The sequence below is a fragment of the Bos indicus genome, chromosome 2 (genome assembly GCF_029378745.1).
Source record: "Bos indicus isolate NIAB-ARS_2022 breed Sahiwal x Tharparkar chromosome 2, NIAB-ARS_B.indTharparkar_mat_pri_1.0, whole genome shotgun sequence".
NCBI classification, from domain to species: domain Eukaryota; kingdom Metazoa; phylum Chordata; class Mammalia; order Artiodactyla; family Bovidae; genus Bos; species Bos indicus.
Window position 1 is genome coordinate 118,230,341 of NC_091761.1, and position 16,574 is coordinate 118,246,914.

General features: G+C 38.6%; 1 protein-coding gene across 25 annotated transcripts in view; it reads left to right on the top strand.

The window, feature by feature from the left end:
* Nucleotides 1–16,574, top strand: part of LOC109571642 (nuclear body protein SP140-like protein) — an 81,194-nt gene that overhangs the window by 38,687 nt on the left and 25,933 nt on the right. For 20 of the 25 annotated variants that reach the window (XR_011562094.1, XR_011562096.1, XM_070773571.1 and 17 more), the window contains 4 exons: nucleotides 1,525–1,605; nucleotides 1,998–2,085; nucleotides 9,698–9,813; nucleotides 10,798–10,851. Coding sequence is in view for 23 of the 25 variants with exons in the window: in XM_070773571.1 (XP_070629672.1) it covers nucleotides 1,525–1,605; nucleotides 1,998–2,085; nucleotides 9,698–9,813; nucleotides 10,798–10,851 (339 nt within the window). In the remaining 2 variants the exon portion in view is untranslated. The remainder of the gene's footprint in view (nucleotides 1–1,524; nucleotides 1,606–1,997; nucleotides 2,086–9,697; nucleotides 9,814–10,797; nucleotides 10,852–16,574) is intronic. The other 5 variants (XM_070773522.1, XM_070773539.1, XM_070773556.1 and 2 more) reach the window with 2 other exon arrangements.

Sequence of the window (16,574 nt, forward strand, 5' to 3'; positions counted from 1 at the left end):
ATTCTTGGGCTTCCCTTGTGGTTCAGCTGGTAAAGAATCTGCCTGCAATGTGGAACCTGGGTTTGATCCCTGGATTGGGATCCCCTGGAGAAGGGAATGGCTACCCATTCTAGTATTCTAGCTGGGAGAATTCCATGGACTGTATAGTCCATGGGGTCACAAAGAGTCAGATATGACTGACTTACACTTTTAGTGCTTTATTCTTTTTCAAAGTACTTTGGCAAATGAGATTTCCTCACAGAATTTTAGTTCTTAGCCAGGGAAACCATTATTATCCCTCCTTAGCAATTAGAATACAGAAGCACAGAAAAAAGAATATTTGTTTTTCCCTTGAGATCAAAGTAGGAGGAAGGGTGAAGACCAGTGTCCTGAGTATCTCAGTACAGGTGGTGGCTGTGTGAGGCTTGTAGGAAGTCAGTGTCATCACATGATGGGAGTCCAAAGGCAGACCTGCAACATCTCAATCACGATAGAACAGAACCCAAACCAGAGAGCCTTCCACTTCTCAAATAGAGACTGTCGATAGGGAGTGGAAGAAATTAAGAGAGAGAGAGTGAGGCAAGAAATGAATCCTGCTACAGGGTTTGGGGGCTTCCCCTGTGGCTCAGTGGTAAAGAATTCACCTGCCAATTCAGGAGAAGTAGGTTCGATCTCTGAGTTGGAAAGATCTCTTGGAGAAGGAAATGGCAGCCCATTTCAGTACTCTTGCCTGGAAAACCACATGGACAGAGGAGACTGTGGGCTATAGCCCACGGGATCACAAAACTTGGACATGACTTAGTGACTAAACAACAATAGGATTTGAAAGACCTAGAGGAATAGAGCTGGAGAGAATAAGCAAAATAATGAGAGTTCAAGATCATCACTGCGGAAAAAATGTAAAGATAGGAGATGTTGGCGGGGGGGAGAGCACACAAAATGAAAGATACATCTTCATAATTATACACAATTATTCTCCTAGTGCAGAAGCAGAAATGTTTAGAGGCAGGTCTATAGATAGGAAACTGAGAAGCAGAGGGCAGGAGAATGAGGTGAATGAAGTGGAAACAGAGGCAGAACAGGCTTCATTGGATCTCAGGTGTGGTCCTTGGAGCAGATGTCCTTTTTCCCAAAGGGCAGCTCACCTGTGCTCTGAACCTCCTAACTCAGCTCATTTCCTTCTTTCTTTTTTTTTTTTTTTTTTTAAGTGGAGTATAATTGCTTTACAATGTTGGGTTAGTCTCTGTTGTACAATAAATTAAATTAGCTATATGTATACATATGTCCCCTCTCTGACATCCCTTCCATGTCTGCCTCCCGCCATCCCACCAGCCTAGGTCATCACAGAGCTGAGCTGTCTGAGCTATACAGCACCTTCCCACTATCTGTTTTACACATGGTAGTATATTCGGGTCAATCCTAATCTCCCAATTAGTCCAACCTCCCCCTTCCCTATCCCTGTGTCCACATGTCCATTCTGTACATCTGTATCTCTATTCCTGCATGGAAATAAATTCCTCTATACCATTCCTCATTTCTTTTCAGAGTCCTGTGATCCTGAAGCTTCCCAAATGACTGACAAAGAAGAACAAGAGGAGCTGCCCAGTCAACCACTGGATGGAGAAGGTATTCATGACTTCAACTCCTATGTAACTAATTGAATCTTTTTCTGTCTACGGGGAGGAAGATCTACTCTACTCCTCTTCACATGCGCACACAGAAGAAATACAAGGTGCCACGTGGAAAGAATCAAAAAGACGGAGGAAATTAGTTGTATTAGAAGGGAGTGAGATGGGTTTGTTGTGAGATTATGTTCAGCCTCTGGTGATAGTGTCAGGAGCCTTGTTAACCTCCAGGTCAGCTGAGTTCAAAGGCAGGAGGGTTATGGGTTGGGACATTCCCACCTTGGAGATTCTTTAGCCACCATAGTCTTCCTGGTTGTTTCTGGTAGGGCTTTCCTACTATGGTTTCCATTGGTCATACACTGGGTTTCTAAGAGATTTCATTCTATTTATCAGAAGGCAGTGGCACCTGTTTAGAAATATGTGATGAAGAAGAGACTCAGGAATCCTTGAGCTCACCACCAAAAAGTGGACCAGGTGAGGGAGATAAGGATGGTCTGAGCTGCAAGACGTCAGGAGGATGGTGTTTCCTAATGGATGCTACTCTGGGAATACCCCACAATGGAAGTTTCAGTTAATTCTGAAATACAGTCTTCACGTTTACCTTGATTCTTTGGGAAAATGCCAGGACTTCGTGCGTGCTGTGCTCCATTGTGTCCAACCCTTTGTGACCCCATGGACTGCAGCCTGCCAGGCTCCTTTGTCCTTGGGATTCTCCAGGCAAGCATACCGGAGTGGGTTGCCATTTCCTTCTCCAGGGGATCTTCCCCACCTAGGGATTGAACCCATGTCTCTTTCATCCCCTGCACTGGCAGGCAGATTCTTTACCACTGAGCCACCTGCGGAAACCCCCACCACCAAAGCATGGACCAGGTGAGGGAGATAAGGATGGTCTGGGCTGCAGGGTGTCAGGAGGATGATGTTTCCTGAGGTATTGTACTCTAGGAATACTCCACAATGAAAGTTTCAGTTAATTCTCAAATACCGTCTTCACATTTACCTTGACTCTTCGGGAAAACGCAAGGGACAAGAAACCTTGAGCAACTCCACAATTAGGAGGTCATGCTGTTTGATAGTAAGTATCCATGTATCCATTTGTAGTAGATACAATCTCACACAGGAAAAAGAACAAAGAAGCTGCACAAAAATGTGATTAATTTTTAGTGAAACTGTTAGTACATTATATCTATTTAGTATCCCCGAAGAATATTTACATTCACCTCTTTCAGCACAGGAACATAACCTTTCATTTATCTGTTGTCTATAGAGACTTAATTTATTGCTTAAGTTGGTGTGACATGTTTTATATCACCATCAATGGTTTCTTTGTCTAAATGTTTGAACTTTTGATCTTACTATGGGAATAACTCATGACTTCAAATGTTTGAGGTTCTTTGGGGGTTTTAGTGTTTTCCTACTCCATGGATAACTCTCAAAGACAAAGTACAACTGGGTTTAAGCTGATTCTCATGACTAAGTCATGGTCTTGATATAAATGGTTTGTAGCATCCTTGCCCTAAATGGCAATCTATAGCTGCCAGACTGATGTTTCTTAAGGCTGTTTTCTGGATTAAAATTGATTTTAGAAGCATAATTGCAACTGAAGTCATAATGTTTTTTAAGAAGTTGGTTTGGGATGACAGTGTATTCAAAAATTCTTAAAATTGGCTCTACTAGAAATACTGTAGAAGAATTAAATTAAAAGTTAGGGTGGTGATCATAAGTGTGTCAGTCTTGGAATGTTATTATTAGCAGTAAAGATAACATTATGAGGAAGTCAGAGGCTTCAAACATTAAATGAGTACATTGAAAAGCTGAAATAGCAAGGATAAAGGATAAAAAATGTGAAGAAGAATGTGACAATCAGTGTGACAAGCTAGACATCCAGGAAAACCTTACTTTGATGATCTTGAGTGGAAGCAGTTCTACCTTATGGAATTGTCTCTATGTTCTGGGAATCTTTGGGAATTCACTTAATATCCATTTTTCTATGGGTTCTTGAAGATATTTAAAATCTGTTTCCATTGTATTCAGATGTTATGATCTACTCCAAAAACAAAATAGCTTTCGGTTTTAGCAATCTGACATATCCTAGAAAAAGCCCCAGGCTTCCCCAATGGATCAGCGATGAAGAATCCACCTGCAATGCGGAATGCAGGAGACATGGGTTCAATCCCTGGTTTGGGCAGATCCCCTAGAGGAGGCACTGGAAATGCACTCCAGTATTCTTGCCTGGAAAATCCTATGGACAGGGGACCCTGGTGGATTACAGTCCATGGGGTCGCAAAGAGTTGGACACGACTTATCAACTTAACAACAACAACCACAGAGAAGGTTCTATGTTCAGTTGCTTGAGATAATTTTGCTTTCTGTAAGGGAATGAACTCTACAAGGAAATCTGAAGCAGTCATTGCATAACCAGCCTGGGATCTATTTTTCGTTATTATCTTTTGTCTCAATTTTTATTTTTATTTTAGAGATAATATTTATCATCAAATAATATTAAGTCAGGATTTAGTATGGAAGTGAACTTCCAGATGTTCAAGCTGGATTTAGAAAAGGCAGAGGAACCACAGAACAAATTGCCAGTATCCATTGGAGCATTGAAAAAGCAAGAGAGTTCCAAAAAAACATCTACTTCTGCTTTATTCACTATGTCAAAGCCTTTAACTGTGTGGATCACAACAAACTGTGGAAAATTCTTAAAGAGGTGGGAATACCAGACCACCTGACCTGCCTCTTGAGAAATCTGTATGCAGGTCAAGAAGCAATAGTTAGAACTGGACATGGAACAACAGACTGATTCCAAATAGGAAAAGGAGTACATCAAGGCTGTGTATTGTCACCCTGCTTATTTAACTTATATGCAGAGTACATCATGAGAAACACTGGGCTGGAGGAAGCACAAGCTGGAATCAAGATTGCTGGGAGAAATATCAATAACCTCAGCTAGGCAAATGACACCGCCCTTATGGCAGAAAGTGAACAACTAAAGAGCCTCTTGATGAAAGTGAAAGAGGAGAGTGAAAAAGTTGGCTTAAAACTCAGCATTCAGAAAACTAAGCTCATGGCATCTAGTCCCATCACTTCATGGCAAATAGATGGGGAAAGAGTGGAAACAGTGAGAAATTTTATTTTGGGGGCTCCAAAATCACTGCAGGTGATGACTGCTGACATGAAATTAAAAGATGCTTGCTTCTTGGAAGAAAAGCTATGACCAGCCTAGACAGCATATTAAAAAGCAGAGATATTGCTTTGCCAATGAAGGTCTGTCTAGCTATGGTTTTCCAGTGGTCATGTATGGATGTGAGAGTTGGACTATAAAGAAAGCTGAGCGCCAAAGAATTGATGCTTTTGAACTGTGGTGTTGGAGAAGACTCTTGAGGGTCCCTTGGACTGCAAGAAGAGCCAACCAGTCCATCCTAAAGGAAATCATTCCTGAATATTAATTGGAAGGACTGATGCTGAAGCTGAAACTCCAATACTTTGGCCACCTGATACAAAGAACTGCCCCATGGAAAAGACCCTGAAGCTGGGAAAGACTGAAGGCGGGAGGAGAAGGGGATGACAGAGAATGAGATGGTTGGATGGCATCACCAACTCAATGGACATGAATTTGAGCAAGCTCTAGGAGTTGGTGATGGACAGGGAGGCCTGGCATGCTGCAGTCCATGGGGTCGCAAAGAGTTGGACACAACTGAGTGTGTTGGCCATCTGGTGATGTCTATGTGTAGAGTCTTCCCTTGTGTTGTTGGACCAGGGTGTTTGCTATGACCAGTGCAGTCTCTTGGCAAAACTCTAGTAGCCTTTGCCCTGCTTCATTCTATACTCCAAGGCTAAACTTGCTTGTTACTCCAGGTGTTTCCTGACTTTCTTTTGCATTCCAGTCTCCTATAATGAAAAGGACATCTTTTGTGAGTGTCAGTTCTAAAAGGTCTTGTAGGTCTTCATAGAACCATTCAACTTCAGCTTCTTCAGCATTACTGGTCGGGGCATAGACTTGGATTACTGTGATATTGAATGGTTTGCCTTGGAAATGGACAGAGATCATTCTGTTGTTTTTGAGATTGCATCCATGTACTGCATTTCGAACTCTTTTGTTCACCATGATGGCTACTCCATTTCTTCTAAGGGATTCCTGCCCACAGTAGTAGATATAATGATCATCTGAGTTAAATTCACCCATTCCAGTCCATTTCAGTTCACTAATTCCAAGAATGTCTACATTCACTCTTGCCATCTCCTGTTTGACCACTTCCAATTTGCCTTGAATCATGGACCTAGCGTTCCAGGTTCCTATGCAATATTGCTCTTTACAGCATCAAGCCTTGCTTCTATCACCAGGCACATCCACAACCAGGTGTCGTTTTTGCTTTGGCTCCATCCCTTCATTGTTTCTTAAGTTATTTTTCCTGATTTCCAGTATCATATTGGGCACCTAATGACCTGGGGAGTTCATCTTTCAGTGTCCTATCTTTTTGCCTTTTCATACTGTTCATGGGGTTCTCAAGGCAAGAATACTGAAGTGGTTTACCATTCCCTTCTCCAGTGCAAGTTAGTACTTCTTAATACATTTAATATAGTTTCATTTGCAGGATAAAGCCCTACCTATTACATTTTTAGGAGTTTCTTTGAGGGAAATATTATTAAATTTGTCATTTACTTTTGACATACCAAAAATTCCCCACTGAAACCCAAAGATATCTTTTGTAAAAATTTTCTGTTTAAGTGCAAGAGTTTAGACTCATACTGAGAGTACAAAGAGGAAGTGGAAATTCTGCCAGTGGGAGCTTGTGACTTTGGTAGAGACAAACCCATGACAAACAAAGAGGCCACTACACCCAGTCATAAGTATTGAATAGTGTCCTTCTCGTAAATGAGGCATTGAACTCATCAACCAAACAGAGATGAGAAAGAAGACATATGATCAAATACATGATAATAGTTATGTACTAAACAAAGTGATTTTCTTTCACAAATTAATACAATGTCAAATATCCTCATGAAGGTTTTGGTGAGAGACTCAAGACAAATGTGACCAAATATATTTGCACAAATTGGCTATGGTCTACTGGAGCCCCACCCATTAATTAGTCTTTGGGGCTGGCATGGGTTGGGGATTTATCAAGTCTGTGTCTCTATGTATTTGCTTTGGATCACTATCTTCTAATAATTAAAAAGCATGGGAAATTCAGGAATACACAAACACATGAGATAAGACTTTTTAAAAAATAGACAGAAGAAAAGAGAGTAAATGAAGAAGTGGAAGAATAAGTACATTGACAGAATATTTGTTAAATGCTGTGCTGCCAAACCAAAAGATCCAATGATTTTGTATCTAATTTCACACATATCTTTAAATACTAAAATAAATTCAGTAAAACCTCAAAGAAACAAGTCAGAGCTCAAGTTGTTCTTGGGACAGCTTCACTTGGAAGTGGATCAGGAAGACAATCTGAGTCATGCACAAAAAGCTGTAGGTTTGTACCTGTTGGTTCAAGGGTCTCAAAAGACACCCCTAAACAAGTCTTCGTGATGATCTTGCTGGGAGCTCTGTTTTTGAAGGCAGAAGTCATCATACAATATCTGAAGCTAAAGCTGGCAAGGCACATGGCAAGAGGAGGCACTGTGCTTATGGGACTCAGTGTCTTTCAAAAAATAATTTTATTTATTTATTTTATTCATTTATTTTTATTTAAATTTTATTTATTTATTTTTAATTAATTTTTATTGCAGTATATTAGATTTGCAATGTTGTGTTTTTATTTACAGTTTTAGGAAGCATGTAGTTCAGGAACAGCAGATTTTCAGAAACAGGAGTGTTTATAACTAGGTTAGCATCTAGCCACACTCAGGCTTGCTGAAGTGTGTCTGTTGCTGATTGGCTGATTTTCATAAGTGTAAGGACACCCTTAATTGGCTGGATTTAAATGTGGCTAGTGATGTAAACAGTCATTGGCCAATTGGGATAAATTTAAAACTGGCTCTGGTAATTATGGTTTGCAATTTTCAAGACAGTTTTTCCCAGAAGAATAAGATCTTTATATTTTATTCTTAAAGCTTAAAGTAGAAAAAGAAAAGTAGAGAAAGCAATTCAGTTCAGTTCTGTCGCTCAGTTGTGTCCAACTCTTTGCGACCCCGTGGACTGCAGTACACCAGGCCTCCCTGTCCATCACCAACTTCTGGAGTTTACTCAAACTCGAGCCATCCAACCAATTCATCCTCTGTCGTCCCCTTCTCCTCCTGCCCTCAATCTTTCCCAGCATCAGGGTCTTTTCAAACGAGTCAGCCCTTTGCGTCAGGTGGCCAAAGTATTGGAGTTTCAGCTTTAGCATCAGTCCTTCCAATGAACACCCTGAAAGGTTGTTGTTGAATCACGCAAATACACCGGGATTCTTGGCCCCCGGAGGAGAAGAATTCAATCCGGGGCCAGAGACGACGCTTGATCACTCAGAGCTTTTGTGTAATAAAGTTTTATTAAAGTATAAAGGAGATAGAGAAAGCTTCTGACATAGGCATCAGAAGAGGGCAGAAAGAGTACCCCCCTGCTAGTCTTCAGCTGGATTGTTATATAGTCACTAGCAGTCTGTTAATGAAAGAAAGGAATGTCTTAAAATTCAGAATGGCACCAGGCCGCTCACCCATAAGATGCATTTTGGGATAATCTTGGCACCAAATGGTTTATCCTGGGCCATAAAATGATTAACTTGAATCTTGAAGAAGGGCGGACTACCATACAAATAGTTTCATTTACATAGATTAGGGGAACAATATCTGAGTATAACATACTGGTTTGTCAAGTACGTTCTGAGCCAAGAGGCGAACGGACTTGAGGACAGAGTTTGGGGTAAATGCATAGCACATTAGCATAGCTTAAGACAAATATTTTATAAGAAAAAGGCATTGGTTATCTCTAGGTTTGAGAATAGTTAACTTCAGGTGAAACCAGGTGTTCTTATGGCAACACAGTATTTTAAGAGAAATCTCCTTTTAAATTTATATAGAGAAGAAAAAAATATCGCTAGTTTGTTTCCTCCTGCCGATTAAGATGGAAAAGGCAATGGCACCCCACTCCAGTACTCTTGCCTGGAAAATCCCATGGACGGAGGAGCCTGGTAGGCTGCAGTCCATGGGGTTGCTAAGAGTCGGACACGACTGAGCGACTTGACTTTTACTTTTCACTTTCATGCACTGGAGAAGGAAATGGCAACCCACTCCAGTGTTCTTTCCTGGAGAATCCCAGGGACGGGGGAGCCTGGTGGGCTGCCGTCTCTGGGGTCGCACAGAGTCAGACACGACTGAAGCGACTTAGCAGCAGCAGCCGATTAAGAGAGATAAAAATGTCTGACACTTGCAGGCTATTTCCTCCGTTTGGAGACCCCTGGCCTTCCTGCCTGTTACCCTCTCAACCCAGGACTGAATTCCTTTAGGATTGACTGGGTGGATCTCCTTGCAGTCCAAGGGACTCTCAAGAGTCTTCTCCAACACCACAGTTCAAAAGCATCAGTTCTTTGGTGCTCAGCTTTCTTTATAGTCCAACTCTCACATCCATACATGACTACAGGAAAAACCACAGCCTTAACTAGACAAACCTTTGTTAGCTAAAGAGAAAGCAGAATGAGGTACAAAAGATGGGAAAAAACATGGTTCTATTGGACCTCAGGTGTGATTATTGGAGCAGATGTACTTTTTTCCAGAAAGCAGTTTATCTTAGCTCAGAATATCAGTGTGCAGCATGAAAGCACCAGGAACTGTATCCTAATCACTGTCTTAGGATCTGTAATGTTCTTGTTTCCCTTCAGTATCTGGCAGACTAGAAACTCTCCAGATGAATACAGAAGAAGATTCAGAGGAGCTAGGTTCTAGCCCACTATCCTATGATAGCCAAAGTAATTATGAATTAAAAAAAAAAAAAAACAGAAACAAAGTTCTGGTAAAGATAAAGAGATAAGAAAGGGAAACAGGGAGACTTAAAGAAACAGTTAGATGTATGGAAAATCAGAGGAAGAAGTAGAAAAGGGGGATCAACAAAAAGGGGTTCATAAAAGAGGATCATTGGGGAAATAAAAAATCTTCATAAGCCTTGATTTTGACCCAGGTACAGAGCTACCAACGTTTGGAAATAAGTGCTCCTGTGTGATGTGCTTCTCGAAAGATGTGCCCAGAGATCCAGAAGGAAGAACTGAAAGTATGCAAGCTGATGACATGTTAGGTAAGGCTACCTGAGGGTGGTGAGATGGGGGTGGCTCCACTGGCAACACAGACCTAGGTAGGGTGGTGGCAGATGGAAGGAAGGAATAAGGAATATGGCTGGCTTCCAGTCTATCCCAGTATCCTGATCTCTGCATTTGCTTGACCTGATCCTTTTGGGACTAGCAGGGAAGCAAGAGATCATTATAAAATTGTGTTTAAGGGATGGCCCGTGTTGATTATACATGGTTGATATATTAATTGGGCTTCCCTGGTGGCTCAAATGGTAAGAATCTGCCAGCAATGCAGGCAACATGGATTTGATCCCTATGTTGGGAAGATCCCCCAGAGAAGGGAATGCCAACCCACTCTAGTTTTCTTGCCTGGCAGGCTACAGTCCATGGTGGTGCAAAGAGAAATACACTCTTTAAAGTGGCAGTTTATTGTTTATTCCATCAGTGTATTACTAACAAAGCTTTGTGATTTCCAGTGATTTCTATCCCTGTCACCCAAGAAAGTCAAGTGTATGTCCATTAATAGGTAACACTGTCATTTTGTCACAATCTTAGAAAGGTCTCAAAAGATAGCTACTCCTGCCACTTAATTGTCAGAAGGAAAGACTTCAGATCAACTATTCTTAACCCAGCACATAGGTTTGATAAATGTTCTCCAGCATGTCACTTGTTTATATAGTGATACTATTCACTTTTGCATATAAGGTCTTATTTCATCCTAACAAAATTCTTAAGGACTAGACAAATATCCCTGAGTAAACTGAAATTTATGGATATTGAAGAATGTTTTTCAAAGTCCCATTAAGAAATAATGGAAGACCCAGGGTCCGGGGCTCCCATGTCTCGATTCAGTAGGTTTGATTCCTTTACGAGAAAGAGAGATAACAACCCAAACGTCTTTATAAATTCAAGCCTTCTGCAGTATGAATCATCTTAAGATTTGTAACTTTTATTTATTTATTTTTGTTTCCACACCTTGTGTTTTTTTCTAGATACGGTAGATCTTGGGAACAACTCTACTGTGAGAAAACCCAAGAAGAGAAGAAGTAAGAGTGCATGCAATTTTATTTGCTTTTGATACTAAAAAGGAGTTTTTAATGCCAGTTTCATTATTATTATTATTTATAATAATGTGTTAATAATATGAAAACCCCATAAAGGTGTCTATATCCTATCTCTGGAACCTGTAATCTGTTATCTTATGTGGCAAAAGGGATTTTATACATATGATTAAGATCAGGACCTTGACATTGGAGATTATCCTGCATTTTCTGGGTGCACTCAGTATCATCAAGAGGGCCTTAAAATATGAAGAACTGTTCCTGACTGTGAAGAGAGGAAGAAGTGATTATGGAAGACAGTCACAGAGAGACGCAATATTGCTAGCTTTGCAGATGGAAGGAAAGAATAAGGAATATTGATGGCTTCTGTTAACAGAAAGTGAGAAAGGAAAGGAAAGAGATTTCCCTCTACAGCCTCCAGACAGGAATGAAGCCCTACTGAAACCTTGATTTTAACCCAGAGTGACCCTTGTCAGACTTCTAACCAACATAACTATAAGATAATGAACTGTTTTAAGCCACTAAATTTGTGGTCATTTGCTATGGTACCAATAAAAGAGTAATATGGATTTTGGTTATTGGAAGTGGGATGCAGCCAAAATTCATTCCTAAAAATGTGGAAGTGGCTTTGAATTTGGGCAACGGGCAGAGGGAATTTGGGTAATAAGAATTTTAAGTAGAACAATAAAAAATGTCTAGATTGCTTTGAACAGTTAGTAGAAATGTGGTGCTGAAGACTGCTTGTGAGGACTTGGAAGTGAAGAGCATGGTAGGAAAAATCTATGTCGTTTTGGAGAATATGTAAATCATTATGAAAAGGCTGTTGGGTCGCTAAGAGTCGGGCATGACTGAGCGACTTCACTTTCACTTTTCACTTCATGCGTTGGAGAAGGAAATGGCAACCCACTCCAGTGTTCTTGCCTGGAGAATCCCAGGGACGGGGGAGCCTGGTGGGCTGCCGTCTATGGGGTCGCACAGAGTCGGAAACGACTGAAGTGACTTAGCAGCAGCAGCAGCAGCAGCAATATGGAGGCTAAAGGTGTCATGAAGGAAATAAGGAACGTGTTTTTGAAAATGAAAGGGAATCCTTACTATTTAGTGGCAGAAAGCTCAGCAAAATTAAATCCTGCAGTTATGTGGAAAGCAGAATTTTTTGGATATATAGCTAAGATTCCTAATTACAAAAGGTGCAGCTGGTTTCATGTTGCTGCTTAGAGTAAACTGCGAAAGGAAAGAGGTAAGTCAAGGGAAGAGCTGCTAAACAAAAGGAATCAGGACTTGATGATTTAAAATTTTTTTAGCCTATTCAGATTGCAAAAATGCTAAAGTTAGGAGAGTCACTGTCAGGAAAACATGCTCTGCAGCGACAACCAGGAGTGTCACTATTTAACTTTTTGCGAATGTCCCAGAAGCAGTGAAACATCAAAGTATTCAGTCACACAAATTGTTCTTCAAAGAGATTAAGTTTGTGACCCATAGGTACCCTCAGCCATCGCAGCAGAAGTGAAAAATGGATATGTGAGTCTACAAGAAAGATTTGTGGAGGAGACGCTCGTCTAATGGATGAGATTCTCATGACATATATGGGAGATATAGAAGATTCTTAAGACATTCATACCAACAGAAACAGAGATGTCCTTGTTCTAGTCCTTAGAGCCTGTAATCTGTTACTTTACCTGGCAGAAGAGACACTGGTGGTGTGATTAAATTAAAGATTTTTAGATGGGGAGATTTTTCTAGATTATCTGGGTGGCCCCAATCAAGTCACATGGGTCCTTAAAATCTGAAAACTTTTCTGCTATGGAGAGAGGGATATGTGACTATAGAATAATGGTCAAAGGAGATACAGTGTGAATGGCTTTGGAGAATAAGGCAGGGAGCAGTGAGCCAAGAAATGTGGGCAGCCTTCAGAAGCTTGAAAAGGTAAAGAAATCAAATATCCCCTACAGCTTCCAGAAAGAAACAAAGTCTCTAGATGCCTTGATTTTAGCTCAGTGAGACTTGTGTCAGATTCCTGATCTTCCAAACTGCAAGATAAAACATTTGTGTTGCTTTAAGCCAAGAAGTGTGTGGTAATTTATAATAGTAACAATAGAGAACTAATACTCTTCATAAGACAAAACAGAAACAAACAAACAAAAATCCTGAGTTTCACCTTTATATCATTAAGTTACATTTTTTAAAATAGCAATTTATAGTTTTTCAAACCTTGTTGTTTTCAAAATTTTAAAATATATGATCCATATAAATTTTGATTGATATGTATTTTTCCAGATTTTTCTGTGCATGTTTTGAGATATTTACATCATACACTAACACATTATATCATAAATCTATTTATACTGTTACATTTCCCTTACTTTAAAATCAGTATGTCATGCACAAGAGATTATAAACATTTAACATTTTGCCAACTTAACTGTAAAAAGTTTTCTTTTATTCTGCTTTAATTTGCGTTGCTCTCATTTTTATTGTGGTTGAGCATTTTTCATTTGTTATTGGTTATTTATTTTCCTTCTTCTAAAAATGGATAATGTGTATGCCTTACCAGTATTGCTGTCTTTTTTAAACCATACTGAACAAACATAGGAATATTTATATATACATTAAACTTTGCCTATGTATACTGTTAGTATTTTATTTCATTTGATGTTATTCTCTTAGGTTTGTTTATAACATATTTTGTCCTAGAGAAATTTGAAATTTTATATAATAAGATCTATCAGGATTTTCCTTTATGGCATCTAGGTTTTGTTTACAATATATAAAGATGTTTTCCAACTTGAAATTTTAAAAATACTTATATATGCTTCTAAAATATTTGACGTACTTAATACTTTTAAATGTTTAAATTTATTATTCATAAAAGACTCACCTCTTTGTGTGTAATGTGAAATAGTAATTACAGGGAGTAACACCAACTTTTTTAAAAATTGAAATATGCTAATGTACAATATTATATGTTATAGGTATATAATTTTGAAGGTTATACTCCATTTATGGTTATTATAAAATATTTGCTATATTCCCCATGATATACAATATATTCTTATAGCTTATTGTATACCTAGTAGTTCATACCTCTTAATTCTCTGCCCCTAATTTGCCCCTCCCCTCTTACTTCTCCTCACTGGTAAGCATTAGTTTATTCTCTTTATCTGTGAGTCTGCTTCATTTTTGTTATATTCGCTAGTTTGTTGTATTTTTAAGGTTCCAGATAGAAGTTATATCATACAGTATTTGCCTTTCTCTATCTGACTTATTTCACCTAGCATAATTCCCTTCAAATCCATCCATGTTGACACAAATGGAAAAATTTTCATTCTTTTTTATGGCTGAGTAATATTCCATATGTATCTGTCTATGTCTATCTATCTGTCTACCACATCTTCTTTTCCCATTCGTCTCTTGAAGGACACTTACACTGCTTCCATTTCTTGGCAATTATAAAAGTGCTGCTATGAATATTAGGGTACATGTATCTTTTCAAATTAGTGTTTTTGTGTTTTTTGGTTATACATTCAGGAGTGGGACTGCTGTGTCATATGGTAATTCTATGCTTAGTTTTCTGAAAAACCCCAACACTGTGTTTTCCACAGTGGCTGCACCAACTTGCACTCCTGTAATAGTGTGTGAAGCTTCCCTTTTCTCCATGCTTTTGCTCACCTTGCTATTTGTGTTCTTTCTGATGAGAGCCATTCTGACAGGTGCGAGACGGTTTTGATTTGCATTTCTCTGGAGATCAGGGATGTTGAACATCTTTTCATGTGCCAGTGGATGCCAACACTATTTCCTTCATGATTTGAATGCCCTTTTGCCTCTTTTCTGTGTTCATGGATCTGTGTCTGATTCTACTCTGAGATGCTGGTCTATTTAGTTTTAATGTGGTACCAAGTTGGTTTAATTATAATATTTTAAAGTAAAATTTTCTATTCCTACTTGATATATTTTTTTTTTTCAAAGAAAAAAGTAAAAAATATAGTGAGGAGCAACAGAAAAGGGGATTTCAGAAGTCTGATTAATCTGGCTCACTCATTATGCATAAACTTTAGAATCAGTCAAGATTTCCTCCCCACACCTCCACAACTGCATTGGAACTTTGAAAATATATTGAATTTGGAGATTAGTTTGGGTAGAGCTGAGGTTTTTACAAGGAGCATGAGCTCTTCACTTATTCAGGTCATCTTGTATGTTCTTCAACAAAGTTTTAGCTTTTGTAAATAGATCTTGCCAATTTTTACTTTCCTAGATAGCTTTATTGACCTATAATTTCATATAATAGTATTTATCACTGTTAAGGTATGACTGGGTAAGTTTTAACAGACTGACCTCATCAATTCTTTAGAATTTGTTGAAGGCTCCTTTGCATCCTAATTTATGGTCAATCTTTGTGAATGTTCTCTGACACTTAAAAATTGTATTTGAACTATTTGTTGGGGTCTGGTTTCTTCCCATTTACATAGTCTTTATTAAATACAACTTTGTTGTTTAATTCTTGCATCTCCTAAATTAGGCTGTATTTGTTCCATCAGGTTTGTATTTAAGTGTGGTAAACGCTCCCACATGACTCTGTGTATTTGACTCCTCACTAGTCTATTGTTTTACTTTAAATATTTTGATGGTATTCATGACTATATGACTTAATGAATCTTTTCCATTTATTGTTATACAGTGTTTCTCTTTATCCCTACTAATGCTTTTAATATTAAAATCTCTTTTTCTGGGTGCTGATAGTGTAATGTGAACTTTAATGTTTTATGCTTTTTGGTGCTTTTTACTTCTTTTATGTTAAGCCCATTTTTGCAGCTTTGTTTTATGCCTCTTTTAACAACACTTAGCTTCTTCTAATCTTCTCTGATCTTTTTTTAAATCCTAACCGTTTAATAGTTAAATTTTATTTGTTTACATTTGTTCTGATTCCTGATATACATCGACTTGTATATCACTGTTCATTTTTATTTTTCTGTGTTTTTGTGTCTCTTTCCTACACTCAAATGGATTGAGATAGAATTCTATATTCCATCTTTTTTCTCTGCTGGTTTAGAGATTAGAGATGAAATTTCTGTAATCTTTTTGATCATATCCCATCCCCCAAAGATGACAAGGATCTTAGCATGGATTCACTGAAGACTGACCATCCATCTCTACTATTTAGCTATTATTTAACATTTTATTTTAAATTTTCTTTTAATTATAATTTGGAGACTATTATGATTTTTGCAGTTGACGTCTATTTAAACACTTAAAAGTCATTTTACGTACTCACCACTGTTTCTTTTCTTTGATTTTGCTTTTTGTCTAGTTGAAATAAATCATTTAGTTCTTTTAGTGAATGGTCTGTGAAAGTGAAAATTGCTCAGTTGTGTCTGACTCTTTGTGACCCCATGGACTATGCAGTCCGTGAAATTCTCCAGGCCAGAATACTGCAGTGGGTAGCCTTTCCCTTCTCCAGGGGACTTTCCAACCCAGGAATTGAATCAGGGACTCCTGCATTGCAGGGGAATTCTTTACCAACTGAGCTTTCAGGGAAGCCCTATAAGTGGTAAATTTTTCAAGTGTTGTATGTGCAAATTTGTCTTTATTTTAATAGAATTTTTTTCATGAAGTTAACAATTCTAGGTTGACATTTATTTTTCATCAGTACAATAAAGTGTTTACTACATTGTCTTCTAGAATCTGTTTTGTGACTAATGAAAATTTCTCTTGTT